The sequence below is a fragment of the Nomascus leucogenys genome, chromosome 4 (assembly GCF_006542625.1).
Source record: "Nomascus leucogenys isolate Asia chromosome 4, Asia_NLE_v1, whole genome shotgun sequence".
Lineage (NCBI taxonomy): Eukaryota > Metazoa > Chordata > Mammalia > Primates > Hylobatidae > Nomascus > Nomascus leucogenys.
The window spans coordinates 147,224,710-147,241,312 of NC_044384.1; the positions used below are offsets into that span (position 1 = coordinate 147,224,710).

The 16,603-nt window shown below is 38.3% G+C and overlaps 1 protein-coding gene across 1 annotated transcript in view; it reads left to right on the plus strand.

The window, feature by feature from the left end:
• Positions 1-16,603, plus strand: part of CSMD1 (CUB and Sushi multiple domains 1) — a 2,090,842-nt gene that overhangs the window by 1,851,258 nt on the left and 222,981 nt on the right. The window contains exon 38 of the mRNA XM_003271406.4: positions 14,856-14,974. Within this exon, the coding sequence (XP_003271454.2) occupies positions 14,856-14,974 (119 nt within the window). The remainder of the gene's footprint in view (positions 1-14,855; positions 14,975-16,603) is intronic.

Genomic DNA, 16,603 nt, shown 5'->3' on the forward strand with positions numbered 1-16,603 from the left:
ACTTGTTCTAGTTCATGGGGTTTTACAATTTAAGGGTTTGAAAATTTCTCTAGTAGGTTTTAAAATTACTCTAGAGATTTTAAGGGTCTTAGGGGTTTGAAAATTGCCCTAGTTCAAGGATAGTTATACGAATACTAAAATATTTTTTAGGTTAACTGTGGAGAAGCTTTTCTTGAATGCTCATTTTTAAATGAAATCTTTCTATCTGTCCCCCACATAACTTTTAACATAGTGATGGATTTCATCATAACTGTGAAAACATTCAGAGATGTGCACAGATAAATTACAGAATTAAATTTAATGTATATTCTCATTAAAGATTAATTATTGGCCAGATGTTTCCCTCTAATTAAGAATTGCTTTCCATTTAGAGATTGCTTACAATAGAAACTATTTTGATTTTAATATATAATAATACTTGTTTAATAATCATGTTTTTTACTTTCAGGCCTTCTTCACTAAATCTGACTATTATTATCATTCAGCTTATAGGTATTTCTGTGTTTCCAAGTTATTTCTAATTTAGCTTACTTCTAACAAGACAGTGAAACATTCAATACCTCATCTAATGACATCTATCCAAAATTAATATCCTAAACTAATCGGTATGTTTGAACTCAAGCAAAAGACTGCTGCAGTTATCCTAGCTTCTTTAGTGTTAATGTATGCTACTGAGTCAAACTAGCTCCAAAGTAATTCTCTGTCAGCTTTTTATTTCACTGCCTTTCTTAAAAGGTTGCTTTTTCTCCTAAATCACATTCACTACTAGGAAACCCAGTGAAGTTAACAAAATATGTTTAGAATCCATAAGATATAATACTAAGATATTTTGCAAAGCAGATTTAGGTTACTGTTTCTTCAATAGTAGCCCAGTAGTAGACATGGTCCAATGTGGAAGTTACTCTCCGACATCTGAAGCTCTGCTCGTAGATACAGAAGCCTGTGCAAGGGGAACAAGGCCTCAAACATGAAACCCATGGCAAAGGCAACCTCAGGAAGGGAGGGAGGGAGGGAGGAAATAAAGGAAGGGAGGGAGAGAGGAAGGAAAAAAAGGAAGGGAGGGAGGAAGGGAGGAAAAAAAGGAAGGAAGGAAGGCAGGCAGGCAGGCAGAAAGCGAGAGAGGGAGGGAGGGAAGAAGGAAGGAAGGAAGGAAGGCAGGCAGGCAGGCAGGAAGGGAGAGAGGGAGGGAGGGAAGAAGGAAGGAAGGAAGGAAGGCAGGCAGGCAGGCAGGAAGGGAGAGAGGGAGGGAGGGAAGAAGGATGGAAGGAAGGAAGGGAAAAAGGGAAGGAAGGAAAGAAGGAAGGGAGGGAGGAAGGGAGGGATGAAAGAAAGGAAAGAAGGAAGTAGAAGTAGAAAATCCTGATAGAAAAATCACAGTATCACATTTACAATATATTCTGAATAAGGTAGGTGTTTGAATCAGTGATTTGTGATTATGAGGAAAAAAGAGGTAATTGGAAGAAAACAAATATAACAACTCTTTCATTTTTGAATTGATGCTATTTCTTTACCAGGCAGGAGTAAAATTGAGACATTGTTTCTACATTTTTAGTATAGTTGAAAGTTCAAAGTATTCATTTTCTTTAGTCAAATGATTTTTATCCTTATAAGCTAAACATAAATGTTTTACTATTGTACCTGATTTGATTCACACTTTTATATTTTGCAATTACTAACATATGTAGATAATTTTGTAATATAGTACTACTATTTCAAAGGAACTGAGTTCAAAACTTAAACATGATTAAGTCATTCTTGTATGTATTTATATAATTGGTAATTAGGTATATAGTGAAAAAATATGTCAGGAACAAATAAGATCTCAGTCAAACATGTAAAAAATAAGAATATCTAGATTTTTTAAAGTGATAAACTGCCTTCTCTCTAAGTATTTGATGCAACATAAAAAAAGTGTGTACAATAAAAAAAATTAATGGAAAAAATTTTAAAGGCAGCCAAACCAAAGAGAAAGATATAAATATATCAGCCACCTACATTTTTAAAATAGCTATTATTAGGCTTTACATTTAGCTTTAAATGTTCTGACAATAAAATCATAAAAGGAAATGGTATTTACTTACATAATTACCTTTTTGAAAAGAAAACATAGTAATTAAGAGAGATAAGCTCTTTCTTAGTTCTGTATTCTAAAAGGTACTTGTTTGTGAGAATATAGTCTTTTAAAAATTTTTCTAGAAAATATAGAAGTGATCTTTATGTCTCAATTTTTATTGTTTGTTTATTGTTTGTTTTTTGAGACAGAATCTCACTCTGTGGCCCAGGCTGGAGTGCAGTGGCATGATCTCAGCTCACTGCAGTCTCAACCTCTAGGGTTCAAGCAATCTTCCCGCCTCAGCCTTTGGAGTAGCTGGGACTGAAGGCAAATGCCACCACACCCAGCTAATTTTTTGTATTCTTAGTAGAGACAGGGTTTCACCACGTTGCCCAGGCTAGTCTGAAACTCCTGAGCTTAAGCCATCTTCCCACCTCAGCCTCCCAAAGTGCTGGGATTACAGGCTTGAGCCACTGTGCCTGGACTCTGTCTCAATTTTTGATATAATATTGGGGACATAATATAATTAACTGAATTAATTTCTGCAGGTGGCTATGCTGATGATTACATTGGTCAATAGAATATTACTGTGAAGTCACGTTTCTTATGAATGTGCCATTAAAATACTTCCTTAATTCTTGTTTTCACTGATGTATGAGCTACATTTCATTTCCTCATCTCAAAACAGGTACTTAGAAGGAAGTATCTAAATGAGGATTAAAATTCTGGAAAATGCCTTATGTCCTTTGAAATAAAACATACTAAACATTTTTAGCAGGACATTGCCATAATTGAATATAGATAACTTGGATTAGCCTCCTATAATTATCATAACCCTTATAAGCACATTCAAATTATTAATACATGCTTTAATGGCACTTAAATATTACATTAACACTACTGAGGAGAGTTCTTAATTTGAATTTTGGTGGACATGAGTAACATCACAGGAAATGTGAAATATAGAGAAAGCAGAACTCCCATATAGCGAGTGTGTTTACAGAGATTTCATTCTATGCACTGAGACGAGAGCTTACTACCTCCAACAGAGGAAGCACCGTATAAACCAGCATTCATCCAGTAGTGTAATAAGTAACCTTAACTGCATCATGTTAAGACACTTACTGCATTTGTTTCTATATTAATCACTGCATAAGATCTTTTTCCACATATTCATTTCAAAAAATTTTCCTAAGACCCACCTTCAACTTCACAGTTTGGCCACAAAGAATGCATTCCTATGTCCTATTAAAATTGCTTTCATTAATATCAGTCGATGTTTATTCATGTCTCTCTTATCCTTGCTGTTTTAAGTGCACCAGGGACCATGGAAGTATCTAAAACCATCTGAGTTCTGGCTTCTGTCTTACATCGTAGGGAATTCCAGAGCCTCTTCTAGGAGTGTGAAGTCACTTCTACAATATTATTTTAGGCATTCAATATTTATTTGTGTGTTGAGTGTAACACAAAAAACTAATAACAGATTAAAATTTTACTTCTACCGGTGATATTTTGGCGTTTTAACAATTACTCAGTGTAAGGGACAGGTGCAAAGTAAATTACCTAATCACATGGTGCTTCAGTGGACTTCCTTCCTAAATAAAGTGATTGAAATCAAGTTGTCCTCCGCAAGTCCTTGGAGTTTCAAGTTCTAATGTATTTGACAACAGGCAGGGGTGGACCTATCCTACAATCACTTCTGGGGACAGCCACTTACGATTACGTCAGTTACTTAAGTGGTAGGTCCTATCAGTAACGTCATGTCCTTACAAGCTCACCTCCTGCTTATTGCTTCAGAAAATCATCAATCATGAAATAAATTTTGCCGCTTCTCACTCCGCTTTTGTTTTATAGAATGTTGCCCATGTGGGAAAGGGTTTCATTGGAAACTGACAATTGCCATTGGGTTCATCTGCCCTTGTGCCTCATGGGAGACGATATTTGGTTTGTTTTTCATTAGGAATGACCTTCACAGAGTGCATGTGGGCCTTCCTCCCATCTCCCCTGAGGGTGATTCTTTCTCCATTCCCCTTCCCTGCCCCCCTTAAGTGTCCTGTAGGTTCCCTACGTGCACCACCAATTATGCACGCTCCACTCACATGCCCCGCCCTACCCTCTTGACTCTGTAAGTAGTCACAACCAGACAACAAGACCAATGTGGTCTCTGCTGATGTCCAATTTAAATTCTTGAGGTGGGGGCACAATTAGAAAGAAAACACCTAAATCTGGTTATAGGTTATGATAAGCACCTTGAAGCAAATTGGCAGGGTTCTGAGGTGCAGATGACAGCAGTACCTCAGATTAAAAGTATCCCTAGAAAAAAAATGAGCAGTAGTCAGCCATAAAAACACTTAGGAAAAAAACGCTGTTGTCAAAGTAAAACATCAATACAGAGACCCCAGGTGGAAAAGGACCTAGCACACTTGTGAAACAAAACAAACAAAAATGTAGAACAAGGAAGGGCTGTGAGCAGTCAGAAGAGGAGGAAAAAGAAGAAAAGGAAAGAAGGTTGAAAAAGGGGGCAAAAGCCAGAGTGCGCAGTACGTTGTAGCCCAGGATTTATTCTAAGAATACTTGAAAGTCATTGATTCTACATAGTTCTTAGAAAGGCAAGGAGCTCGATTTATTGCATAAGGGAACTCTTAGGATTTTGTAGATCCTTTAGTTTTTGAGTGAGTTTACTTTCATTAACTATAATATCGTTTAGGTAAGTCTAGGCTTTGGAAACAGAAGCACGCTACAGAAAGGGAAAACTGTTGAGTCACAGTGGGTTTCTGAGCCCAAATATAGAGACACAGGATGCAAAATATTTAACAAGTATTAAACTGGCATTATCTGAGCACACATATATCCTCTATTCCCAAATAATGGATAAATCTAAAGGATGATACTACAGAGAATGTATTTCAACAGAGACCTAGATACAGAAGTATATTGTCTCATTGACAAGTTGTGCTCACTTGAAAATTATGATTATTCTATTTTTCTAAATCATTCCTTTGGTTTCAGAATATTCTTACTAGCTTTAGAATTCATGATGTTTTTCTACCGAATTTATCTCTTGGATGTTAAAACTTGAAAGAATTCTCTATTCTACAGTAGGTCTCGCAAATGTTTCACGATAAGTAACTAGGGAATAAAGACTCTAGACATGGAATAAGTAATGACTAGTGGCTCTGTGACTTAGCCAACCACCAACTAATCATTTATGAAAACCTCAGTCCTGTCATACTTTTGATCAAGGCTCTAGACACAGGGGAGTGGACTTAAACACGAAAGTGGGATTGAGATGGGTGGTGAGTAAAATTTTGAGTGTTAAAAAGTGAAATAGTATTTGAAGTGGAAATCAGGCTGGGCTGCTTGGAGTCCCCCCACTTTCCTTCACCAGGTTGTCTATTCTTTACATCCTGTTGAATAAGTAAAAATCAAGTAAAAACTTTCTTTCCCAGAGGGCTTCTATCACAGTTCACCAGGAAGTCATGCGATACTTTATGAGGGATATATAATTGGCATTCAAGCCTTTTTAACACTATCTGGTTAGGGCATTTGTTTATTTCTCATTTTAAAATATCTGTTCCCCCAAATCTTGTCATTCTCATGAACTATAATCATAAATTTCAAGTGATCTTTCTGTCCTTGACTTTTTTCAACACAACACCATGCTCAGGTTTACTCCAAAATGTCACTTTGATCAGATTATTAATTATATCCTGCTAAGAATCCTTCAGTGGTTCAACATTGTGTGCCCGCTTTATTACGGCATTTCTAAATCATGTGGCAACTAGTTCGTCACCAAAGTGTGTTGACTTGTTTGTTTTCATGTGATGTAATTATTAGGTAATAATGTCTAATCAGTGGGAAAATGCTTTAAAGAAATCAGGGATAGATTCTGTGATCATATCTTGTTTCTGATAGTCCATTTTAAAGAAAAACTTACATGATTCGCTATTTTAATGCGTGAACAATTTTTGATGTTCACATATTTATAAACTGCTTTGTATTTCTTACAGTTGTGCATGATCCATGGATTAATTGAAAATTAAATTCACAATGGCCATTCAAGACCTTGGAGATAGTCATCAATCTTTAGGAGCTCATGCTAAAGAATGAGAGACCTGTTAACAAAAGACTTAAAATGCAGTATAGTCTGTGCTATGGGAGGGTAAAGCACAAATTAGAGGTACTGTTAGAAATAAAGCTTGAGCTGGGCGCGGTGGCTGACGCCTGTAATCCCAGCACTTTGGGAGGTTGAGGCGGGCGGATCACGAGGTCAGGAGATCGAGACCATCCTGGCTAACACGGTGAAACCCCGTGTCTACTAAACATACACGAAAATTAGCCGGACGTGGTGGCGGGCACCTGTAGTCCCAGCTACTCAGGAGGCTGAGGCAGGAGAATGGCGTGAACCCGGGAGGCGGAGCTTGCAGGGAGCCGAGATGGCGCCACTGCACTCCAGCCTGGGAGATAGAGCCAGACTCCGTCTCAAAAAAAAAAAAAAAAAAAAAAAAAAAAGAAATGAAACTCGGAGTCATAAAGAAAAACGAGCACTCAAACAAAGGATTTCTCAGCAAAGCAAATGTACTTTTGCGCAGAAGGGTGCTTCTAGCAGGGCTGGCTGCCACGAGAGCACCCCAAACAAAGGAGAGTAGAAGCTTTTATCACTAACTGCTGCACCTGTGTCCTTTCCCCATTGGCTGGGGTCAGACCGCACTATTTAGACTCAATTGGCTAAACATTTAAACTTTCTTAGATGAGGTGGGCGTGTGATGGGGAGAGGGGAGAGGAGGAAGGGGTCATCCACAGAGGACTAGAGAGTCAGCCCATTCTCAAATAAGGAAAGGAATGTTAGCTGGGGCTGTGGCGTGTCTGGGCATGTAGCGAAACCAGAAGGAAGAAAAGGAGAAGAAAGTGGGGGGTACTTGGAATTAGAGAATAAGAAGCTGAGCAGGCTGTTTGAAAAGAAACTGTGCCGTATCTCACGGGTGCCTTGTTCAAACTTGTGCTCTTTCTAGCTCTAGACTCAGTGGGCTCTCCAGTCCTTTTTATTGTGACAAAAATATAAATAACATGACATCATGTTAACTATTGTTAAGTGTACAGTTCAGTGGCATTAAGTATATACACATTGTTTTGTACCCAATCTCTACAATGTTCACATCTTGCAAAACTCTACACTCATTAAACACTAATTCTGTCTATCTGCTACCGCTAGCCCTAGGCAATCACATTTCCAGTTTTTTTTTTCTATGATTTCGACTACTAGAGATACTTTATGTGAGTGGAATCATACAATATTTGTCTTTTTTGTAACTGGCTTATTTCACTTAGCAGCAGAATGTAGACTCTTCACTCCATTGTTTTCTTTTTCATTTTCGATGTAGTCACGTTTGTATATTTTTCCTTTTGTTGCCTGTGACTGTGATCTCATATAAAAAAATCATTGCCAAATCCAAAGTCCTGAAACTTTTCCCCTGTGGTTTCTCCTAGCATGTCAACAGGGCTGTACTGTTTGGGGTGGAGTCTGTAATTCACTGAGATTCATGATTCCTAAGCATGTGTAATAGAGAGGCTGTGTCATTTCCTGGTTTATGACCTTGAATACATTACTTACCATCTGCCAATGTGTGAGGATACTGGTCCAGGTTGTTGGTGGATGGTAGACAGACCAAAATAGTCCTGTGACCAGAGAAATTTTGGAAACCATGTATTAAACTTGATGAGAGTTCATCGCTGCAGAGTTTCTCTGCCCCAGTAAAATGCTAATATAATTTGTGAGCCCCTGAGAGAGGGAGAACATTTTACTTCCCCCAAAGGTATTTTGTGACTTCCCTTGTCACCAGACATGCATTCCTTTATGCTTTGAAGAGACTGCAGGATGTAACAAGTGGAAATAATAGAAATAGCATTTATGATATGTGTCAAAGCTGCCAACGGTTTACAGATGAGACAAAATCTTTTTACCTCTACAAACAATCTAAATTTCCCAGATGATAAATAAAGCAGTAGTTTCTTTTCTTTTCGTAAGGTACTATGTTATTGATGGCGTTTTCCCTATATATATATATATATTTTGTGTGTGTGTGTGATGAAGACTTACTGACTCCATACACAGTGTGGAATATAAGTCTGGGTCCAGAGATACACATTTATAGTTGTCTGTAAGCATGGCATTTGACATTTACTTCATCCATGGTTAGGCTCACATGATGTCTCCTTGGGTGACTTGATTTCTTTCTTCACCCATGTTCCAGCACATTATCTCAACTTTAATGCAATTTTTCGAATTAAGAGTTTACAAAAATAATCAGCAGCACCTCTGTGTTAGGGTGTACCATACCTATGTGCATCTAGAAAAAGAGGAATTTTCATCTGCGTGTTGTGTGCCAAAGAATAATTATTTAGTTAATTACAATAAACACTATAGCCAACAAGTTGTGTTGTTTTCAAAATTAGAGAATGACCACTTATGTTCCACACAGTGTTCGTGGTCTACCTGGGTGTTGAATACTCAGGTGTCTGTATGTGTCTGTATTTTCATTTCTTGACCCTGTTTCATGCCACTCATCTATTAATCTCTTCACTTGGGTTTGCTTCACTCACTCTCTGCTTATCAACTTTGATGTTTTGAGCTCTCTAGTTTGAAATATCTTTTTTTTTTTTTTCTAATTGTGATGTTTGAAAACCTTACACTCTGCCAGTCATGCACAATTGAGAAAAATTGCCCAAGGTCATTTCAGTTCATAATATCTACAAAAGTCCCATTTGTCCTGTTTTAAGTATTTGATTAAAATTGCATGTTTATCATGTGTTCTAAAATCATTTTCATTTGGAAGATTTAAGCAAACTCTTCTCAGAATTTTGCCTGATGGATTTAGAAAAATGGCTACAGTAAATTCCAGGGACCTGATGAGGCTGATTGTTATATTCTGATTCTTAATGCTCACATTTTATGATCAGTGGTAGGTGAAGCCATTAAACTATTTTTGGTCAAATTAGGACACTCATCTTCTTAATGGCTGTGTTTTATATTCTTTGCTTTCACAGGCTAGATTCATGGGGTTTAAAAACTTCTTTTGCTACATTCTACATCTAATTGCAATTTTACATAGAAGCATATTTGTAAATGTCCAAATTTTAACATTAGAATCGAACACAAAATGTATGCATGGATACTATTATACAAAACACTTTAGTACAAAAGACCCACCTCCTTTCCCACTGCGTGTGTTTTGTTCTTTCTTGTTTAAGTGTTTTTAAATGTTCAGATTGCACGAGAATTACCTTTATGTTGTCTTCACATTTAATCAGGGCACCTGGGCATTCAGAGTCATGTATTAGGTTGGCACAAAAATAATTGTGGTTTTTGCCATTAAAAGTGATAGCCGACCTAATAGTTTGTGAACCACCTTTTTTTTTCTTTCTTTCTTTTTTTTTTTTTTTTTTCCGAGGTGGAGTCTTGCTCTGTCACCCAGGCTAGAGTGCAGTGGTGCGATCTTGGCTCAGTGCAACCTCCGCGTCCTGGATTCAAGCAATTATCCTACCTTAGCCTCCCAAGTAGCTGGGATTACAGGCATGTGCCACCACGCCTGGCTAATTTTTGTATTTTTAGTAGAGACTGGGTTTCACCATGTTGGCCAGGCTGCTCTGGAGCTCCTGACCTCGTGATCCACCCGCCTTGGCCTCCCAAAGTGCTGGGATTACAGGTGTGAGCCACCGTGCCTGGCCCTGTGAACTACCTTTTAAAGAAACATTGCTTCATCCCATATGATACATTATCATTTATGGTATAAAGCATATGTATGCTATGATTTGAAAGAATTAGAAATTATTTCTCTTGAAAATTTTGCTAAACGATATGACAGCTTACTTTTTCCCAAATATCTCTGCTTCTGGAAAATTAATCTAGAATTTTCCTATCATAGTTATGTTTTGTGACTTCTTTTTAGTCTGCCTTAAGAATAAATAATTCTTTTTATTTGTATATGTCTTCCTAGATACCTATGTTTTGTGTCTAAATAAATACTTATAAATGTCTATTTCTATAGGTTTGCCCATTATTTATATGATACTGCTACCCCTGGCTTGACAATGTGAGAGATCAGTTTCATCATTGCAAACATCTTTCTTCTAAAACGCTTCAGGAAAGGGAGACTTGGATTAGCATTCTCTTTTTATTTTTATTTTTTATTTTATTTTTTTGAGATGGAGTCTTGCTCTGTTGCCCAGGCTGGAGTGCAGTGGTGTGACCTTGGCTCACTGCAACCTCTGCTTCCCAGGTTCAAGCGATTCTCCTGCCTCAGCCTCCCGAGTAGGTGGGACTACAGGTGCACACCACCATGCCCGGCTACCTTTTGCATTTTTAGTAGAGACGGGGTTTCAGGGCCATGTTGCCCAGGCTGGTCTTGAACACCTGACCTCAGGTGATGTGCCTGCCTCAGCTTCCCAAAGTGCCTGGATTACAGGCATGAGTCACCATGCCCGGCCTAACAAAGATGATGTGATAGGAAGTATCATACATAATTCTTTTTAAAATTCTTTTTTTTTTTTAAAGTACATGATTCTTTTTAAAAATCTAAAAAGAGAATTATGTATACATGTATGGACTCAAGCTTACCTTCTACACGGTTCATATTTTTTACCAAACACCACCCTGCCTACTTCCTATCATATCATACTTGTTTCACATTTTGACTAACACAGTGAATAAATATAAATAGTCTAATTTTTTCTCTACCAAAAATTCATCAGTAGACGACGTTCTGTCCCCTAAAGTCAGAAGGTTCACAGCCTTGTCTTTTATGTTATTGTCTACACTCCCCCACCTCCTTTCTGGTTTTGCTGTTTCGGAGCCATTCTGTAGATGGATGATTTCTCTCTCAAAAAGTTTCACCGCATTCCTAAAAAGCTCACAGCTCTCCTGTGCTCCACTCTTGCCCTGTTTTAACATCCCCACCACTGTCCTGTCTGTGAAGCCCAGCTGTCTTCTGCCCCTGCATCTGACACACCTTTACCGACACAAAAATGTCTGCAGTATTTTCCCCGATCCATGACAAAAAACCACTGTTCTCCCAGCACTTTGGGGAGGCTGAGGCGGGCGGATCACAAGGTCAGGAGATCAAGACCATCCTGGCTAACACAGTGAAACTCTGTCTTTACTAAAAATACAAAAAAATTAGACGGGCATGGTGGCGGGCGCCTGTAGTCTCACCTCCTCCAGAGGCTGAGGCAGGAGAATGGCATGAACCCGAGAGGCAGAGCTTGCAGTGAGCCGAGATCGCACCACTGCACTCCAGCCTGGACAGACAGAGTGAGACTCCGTCTCAAAAATAAAAAAAAAAAAAAATTAAAAATTAAAAAACACTGTTCTCACAGTGACCTGAATTACTCCTAGTTGCAGGCAAATTAGTGCATCTTTATGAGCGAAATGCAACGTATGGTAAATGCTTGGGCTCTGATCATATCAATCACTTAGGCAGTTTGTCACTCCGTTTAATATAATAGCAGCTTTAAATAATATTGCTGAAAAATAGTTTTACACATGCCAGGTATTTATCCCTTTGCATTCTTAGCTGCTAACATATGCTGGATGTGTAGTGACACTGGTGAAGGGAGAAGAAAAGATGGTTCTTTTTACATTTCAAATATTGTGCTCTGCATAGAACTGCTTCCTGAGTCTGGCCATATTAAACACTGGTCAAAATGGTATTTTTGTGTGTTTTTATTTTATTCATTTGTTTATAATTAATTATAAATTAATTATAATTCCTTAAAGGCCAGACATAAATGCAAGTTTTTTTTTCCTGGAGGATCAATTGAATAGAATTGAAGAAAGGAGAAAATGACAATAAATCAATATGTAATAACTGCATATAAATCAACATATAATAAATAAAAACACATCATGTCTTATGGGTAAAACGTGCAAGTTTGGTGACCGGACTTTAATATGAATTGTAATGTTTCAGTTTTCATTTCAAAATATTTTTTCTTGATATTTGGAACCTGTTTTTGTAATCGATATTCTTCATTCTGTGTCACCTGGTGTGTCGTTGAAGTATCTCAGAATGAGGATGACTTAGTTTCACCCTAAAGTAGATTTTTAGTATTCCCGACTGTAGTTAGAAGTGTACCTAGTATTTTAAGTATACGTTTTTTTCAGAGGGAAATAAAAAACTCAGAGATGTATGGTAGATGACCTTGCTAATATGTGGTAGGAAAGAAAGGATGGGATTTAAATGTAGTAATCTATATTCTAAAGTTAAAACAAAAGATTTTAGACTTACATTAGTAAAACAAGTTAAAGGCCTAAGTGATTGTACATATTTTTTTCATATTTGGCAGTTTTATTTTCTATGTAAAGCCCCAATGGCTTGAAAATCTCTGGTAGGAATAAAATACATTGCTGCTTAATGCTTATGGTATTTCATGCTTCTAAAAAGACAGACATTTAAGGAAAAATCTATTTCAACTTAGAAAAAGTCCATGGCACTCCTCATACCTACTCATTCTATACAGAATCAGTGGGTTCTGTGGCCTGACATTACTCAGCTGGTTTATGTACCACTGCTTTCCATTCTGACCTGCATTCCCTAGCGTGGGATTCTCAAATGAACAATCTCAGTACTGTAAAATGGAGACACTTCTCTCTCCATTTCACCCTCTCAGATTTGGGGAAACACTCGGCAAGCTGGTGAAGGATTTGGGATGGTGTTGCCTGCGACTCAGCAGGTCTGGGGTCGGCACTGATGAACACATCTCTTACAGGCTCCAACATCAAGGCAGTGGAGGAAATGTACTGTTAGCTCAACACGCCCAAGCGGTCAGGCTCATATACACGGACACACTGACCTGTGCAACTGTGCAGCCAGGCTGACTTCACTTTGCCTTTTGTTTAATATCAGACCCAAGGAGCTTGGCTATGAGGGTCTGGTGGGGACTGGAGTTAGTATAATGCGTCTGGCACGGTGACAGCCGTGCAGGGTTGACCCAGGGTTTCCCTTGACCTTGGTGCTGACTCTGTAGCTTCGACCCAGAGCTGCGTCCTGAGCGGGCACTGCGTGAGTCACACTGGGTCTCGTGCTTGGTGGCCGCTGGTTTTGAAGTTCTTAATCATTTTATCTTTGCAGTTGTGCTTTTTTTTTTCTTTTTCCGAAAGTGAAGTCTGGTGAGACGTGGAGCAGGCATGAAGCAGATGAAGCAGAGAAAGCCGACTGGCCTCAGGGCAGAGCCCCACGTGGGGACCAGCCCCATGGGCAGTGCAGGCAGCTGCGTCCTCTCTGTGCCTGGGCACCACTAGCATGGGGCTGCCCCAGCGTGAACCTGTTCTCCTGGGTGGTTTTTTTTTTTTTTTTTTTTTTTTTTTTTTTGCTTCTGATTAACTAAAGTCCTACTCACCTCCTCCACCCCAGCTTCCTTTCTGAGAGTCCCAGTCAATTAAGTAATCTGGTAAGTTCACTCCTGTTGCTGTGAAGTACAAGAACTAAAGTGTGAATCCAAGGCCACATAAAGAATGTGAAGCTGGCCTACCTAGAGAAGCCCTTCCCCACTATTTCTTCATGACATGTTAGGATAATGGAATAAATTATTCATATTCAACAAGACCTTAGCACCATTTCAAATGCATTTTTAAATTAAATGGAATTAATATATCCATCAACATCCAGTGCTGTACACTTTAGATCCTCAGAACTTGCTCATCTCATAATGGAAAGTTTGTACCTTTTGACAAACCCAAATCAATTTTTGATTCTACAAAATATGATAGCTGTATATCTTGTTTATTCTTATGATAAGGATTTATACAGAGAGGTTTCAATGTTTTAGAATTAGTTTATCTGATACTTTAGGCTGAGTTCCAATATTATATGATGCCTTTAGAGTGTCTTAATTGAATGCAATTCATCTAGGAAAGTACAGGATTACAGCTTTAGGTTCTGTAAATATTGTTTCTGTTTAATGAAGAACAGACTGTTCATGAGATCCTTTTTTGTTATCTTTAAGAGAGAGAGAGAGAGATTGAATATAAAATATTTTTTCTAATTTTTTTTTGTAGAAGAACAGAATTCCCAGATTCACACATAATTTTTTTTTATAAAGACTGCTCAGTATGCTTGAAAAACAAAAGTAAGAGGACAATATCCTGGAGTTTTACATATCATAAAAAAACAATTTTTGAAGAGACTTTTTACAATATGTATATATTGAAGTTGAGATCTTTTATACTCAATGTGGAAGTAACAAATTTTGTTATTTAAATCAAAGCCTTGATACACTATGTAATGAAAATAAGATAATTTTATTTGTTTTTTATTTTTTTATTTTTTTTGAGACAGTCTCGCTGTCGCCCAGGCTGGAGTGCAGTGGCGTGCTCTCGGCTCACTGCAGGCTCCGCCCCCCAGGTTCACGCCATTCTCCTGCCTCAGCCTCCCAAGTAGCTGGGACTACAGGCACCCACCACTTCGCCCGGCTAATTTCTTGTATTTTTAGTAGAGACGGGGTTTCACTGTGTTAGCCAGCATGGTCTCGATCTCCTGACCTCGTGATCTGCCCGCCTCGACCTCCCAAAGTGCTGGGATTACAGGCGTGAGCCACTACGCCTCGCTGATAATTTAATTTTTAAGAATTAACTCATAGCTCTGATTTAAAGGTACTCAAACTCTTCTTGGTAGAATAACAAGAGAAAGAGTTGAAGTCTTTGTTCATTTCTACAGAAGGAGAGCAATAGAAAGAAACTTTGGTTATTCAAATGGTAAGAATATTGTTTACATCATTTAATTTCTAGCATTTGTCTTTGCATTTCTAGCTGTAGGTCTTGCCGCATGCCAAGAACCAGCCCTCCCCAGCAACAGCATCAAAATCGGGGATCGGTACATGGTGAACGACGTGCTGTCCTTCCAGTGTGAGCCCGGGTACACCCTGCAGGTATCCTTCTTCTCAGTGCTCAGGATTAACACACACGGTCATCTTTGTGCAGCTCTCTTAAAGCCAAAGCCCTCACTTTGTACCCAGAAAGTGAATTTGGTTTTCCTCACTCAGTTTGTGAATCATACTATTCATATTAAATCATGCATGTTGGTCATCTTCATCAGCATTTGGAAACAGCTTTTAAGTGATAAAGCACTCTTTCAAAGCTAAGCATTCTATTTTTTACAGTTGTTTTATTTCAAAATGTATGTGTTCCCAATAACTATGCACAGAGCATTCTAGGGGCAAAATATCAACACTGTCTCTTTGAAAGTCCTCTCCTGGCAGCCAGTAGTTGAATCTGCTTCTGAATGTGCATGTCCTACTCGGCAAACTGTTGTCATCATTCAGTATAAGTCATCATTAATGCCCTCTTTGGGCTAGGTAGATAAGGCACCAAAATAAAACATTTAAGTAAGTTTTGAAAACTAATAAGTAGAAGTTTTTAAATGAACTTTTACTATCTTCTGTATAAAGAGAGGTTTTTTTTTTTTTTTTTTTTTTTTCTGAGAGGGAGTCTCACTGTGTCACCCAGGCTGGAGTGCAGTGGCATAATCTCGATCTTGGCTCACTGCAAGCTCCGCCTCCCAGATTCAAGCTATTCTCCTGCCTCAGCCTCCCAAGTAGCTGGGATTACAGGCACCTGCCACCACACTTGGCTACTTTTTGTATTTTTAGTAGAGAAGGGGTTTCACCCTGTTGGCTGGGCTGGTCTCGAACTCCTGACCTCAGGTGATCCACCTGCCTTGGCCTCCCAAAGTGCTGGGATTACAGGTGTGAGCCACTGTGCCCAGCCAAGAGTTTTTTACATAAAAGTTTTGATGAATGATTTATAACCTAATGTATGGCAAGAGTAGTCATTTTTCTCTTATTTATTATTAATATTTTCTAGTTTAACCATGAGTAAGCCTACTCTCAGAATAGTTTCTATCACTTAGCATAATTATTATATAATTCTCCCTGCCAGCAATAAAAATTGTTAATCAAAATGTGTATATTCTAAAGTCAGGAGAAATATATAAGTTGATTGACATTCCAGCTCTTCAGTTAATTCAGGTAATAGAATATATTACCTCTATGTTTATAATGACACTGAAACCGATAGGTTTTAAAGGAAAATTGTTTAGCCATGTTCTTATATGCAGAGTCACAACACTACAGCAGTGAAATAACACCATTGTGTGGAATTCAATTTCTTCACGTACATTGGGGTAAATATTATGTAGCACTGAATCAAGTTAAGAGCAAGAACAGGGGCTGGCAAATACTGAATACTAAAGGAGTACATTACCAAGTGCTTTATGTACAAAATCTCACTACTCCTGATCAACCGTGGGACATGGGTACCGTGTGATGTATGCTTTCAGCTTAGAGAAAATATCTCTGCAATAACTGGCACACTTTAGTAAAGGAAAAGTATTGTTGCTGTTATTAGAAAGCAGTATCAATGTATAAAGCCACCTTCATAAGAACAAAGCCTCAACTTACATTATAACACCACCTTGGTGGGTACCACAATAATTATAACTCTGCGAAAAGGTGGGCGGCAGAACGAGAGTCTCTGTAGTGGAAACTGTAGCGGGTAAG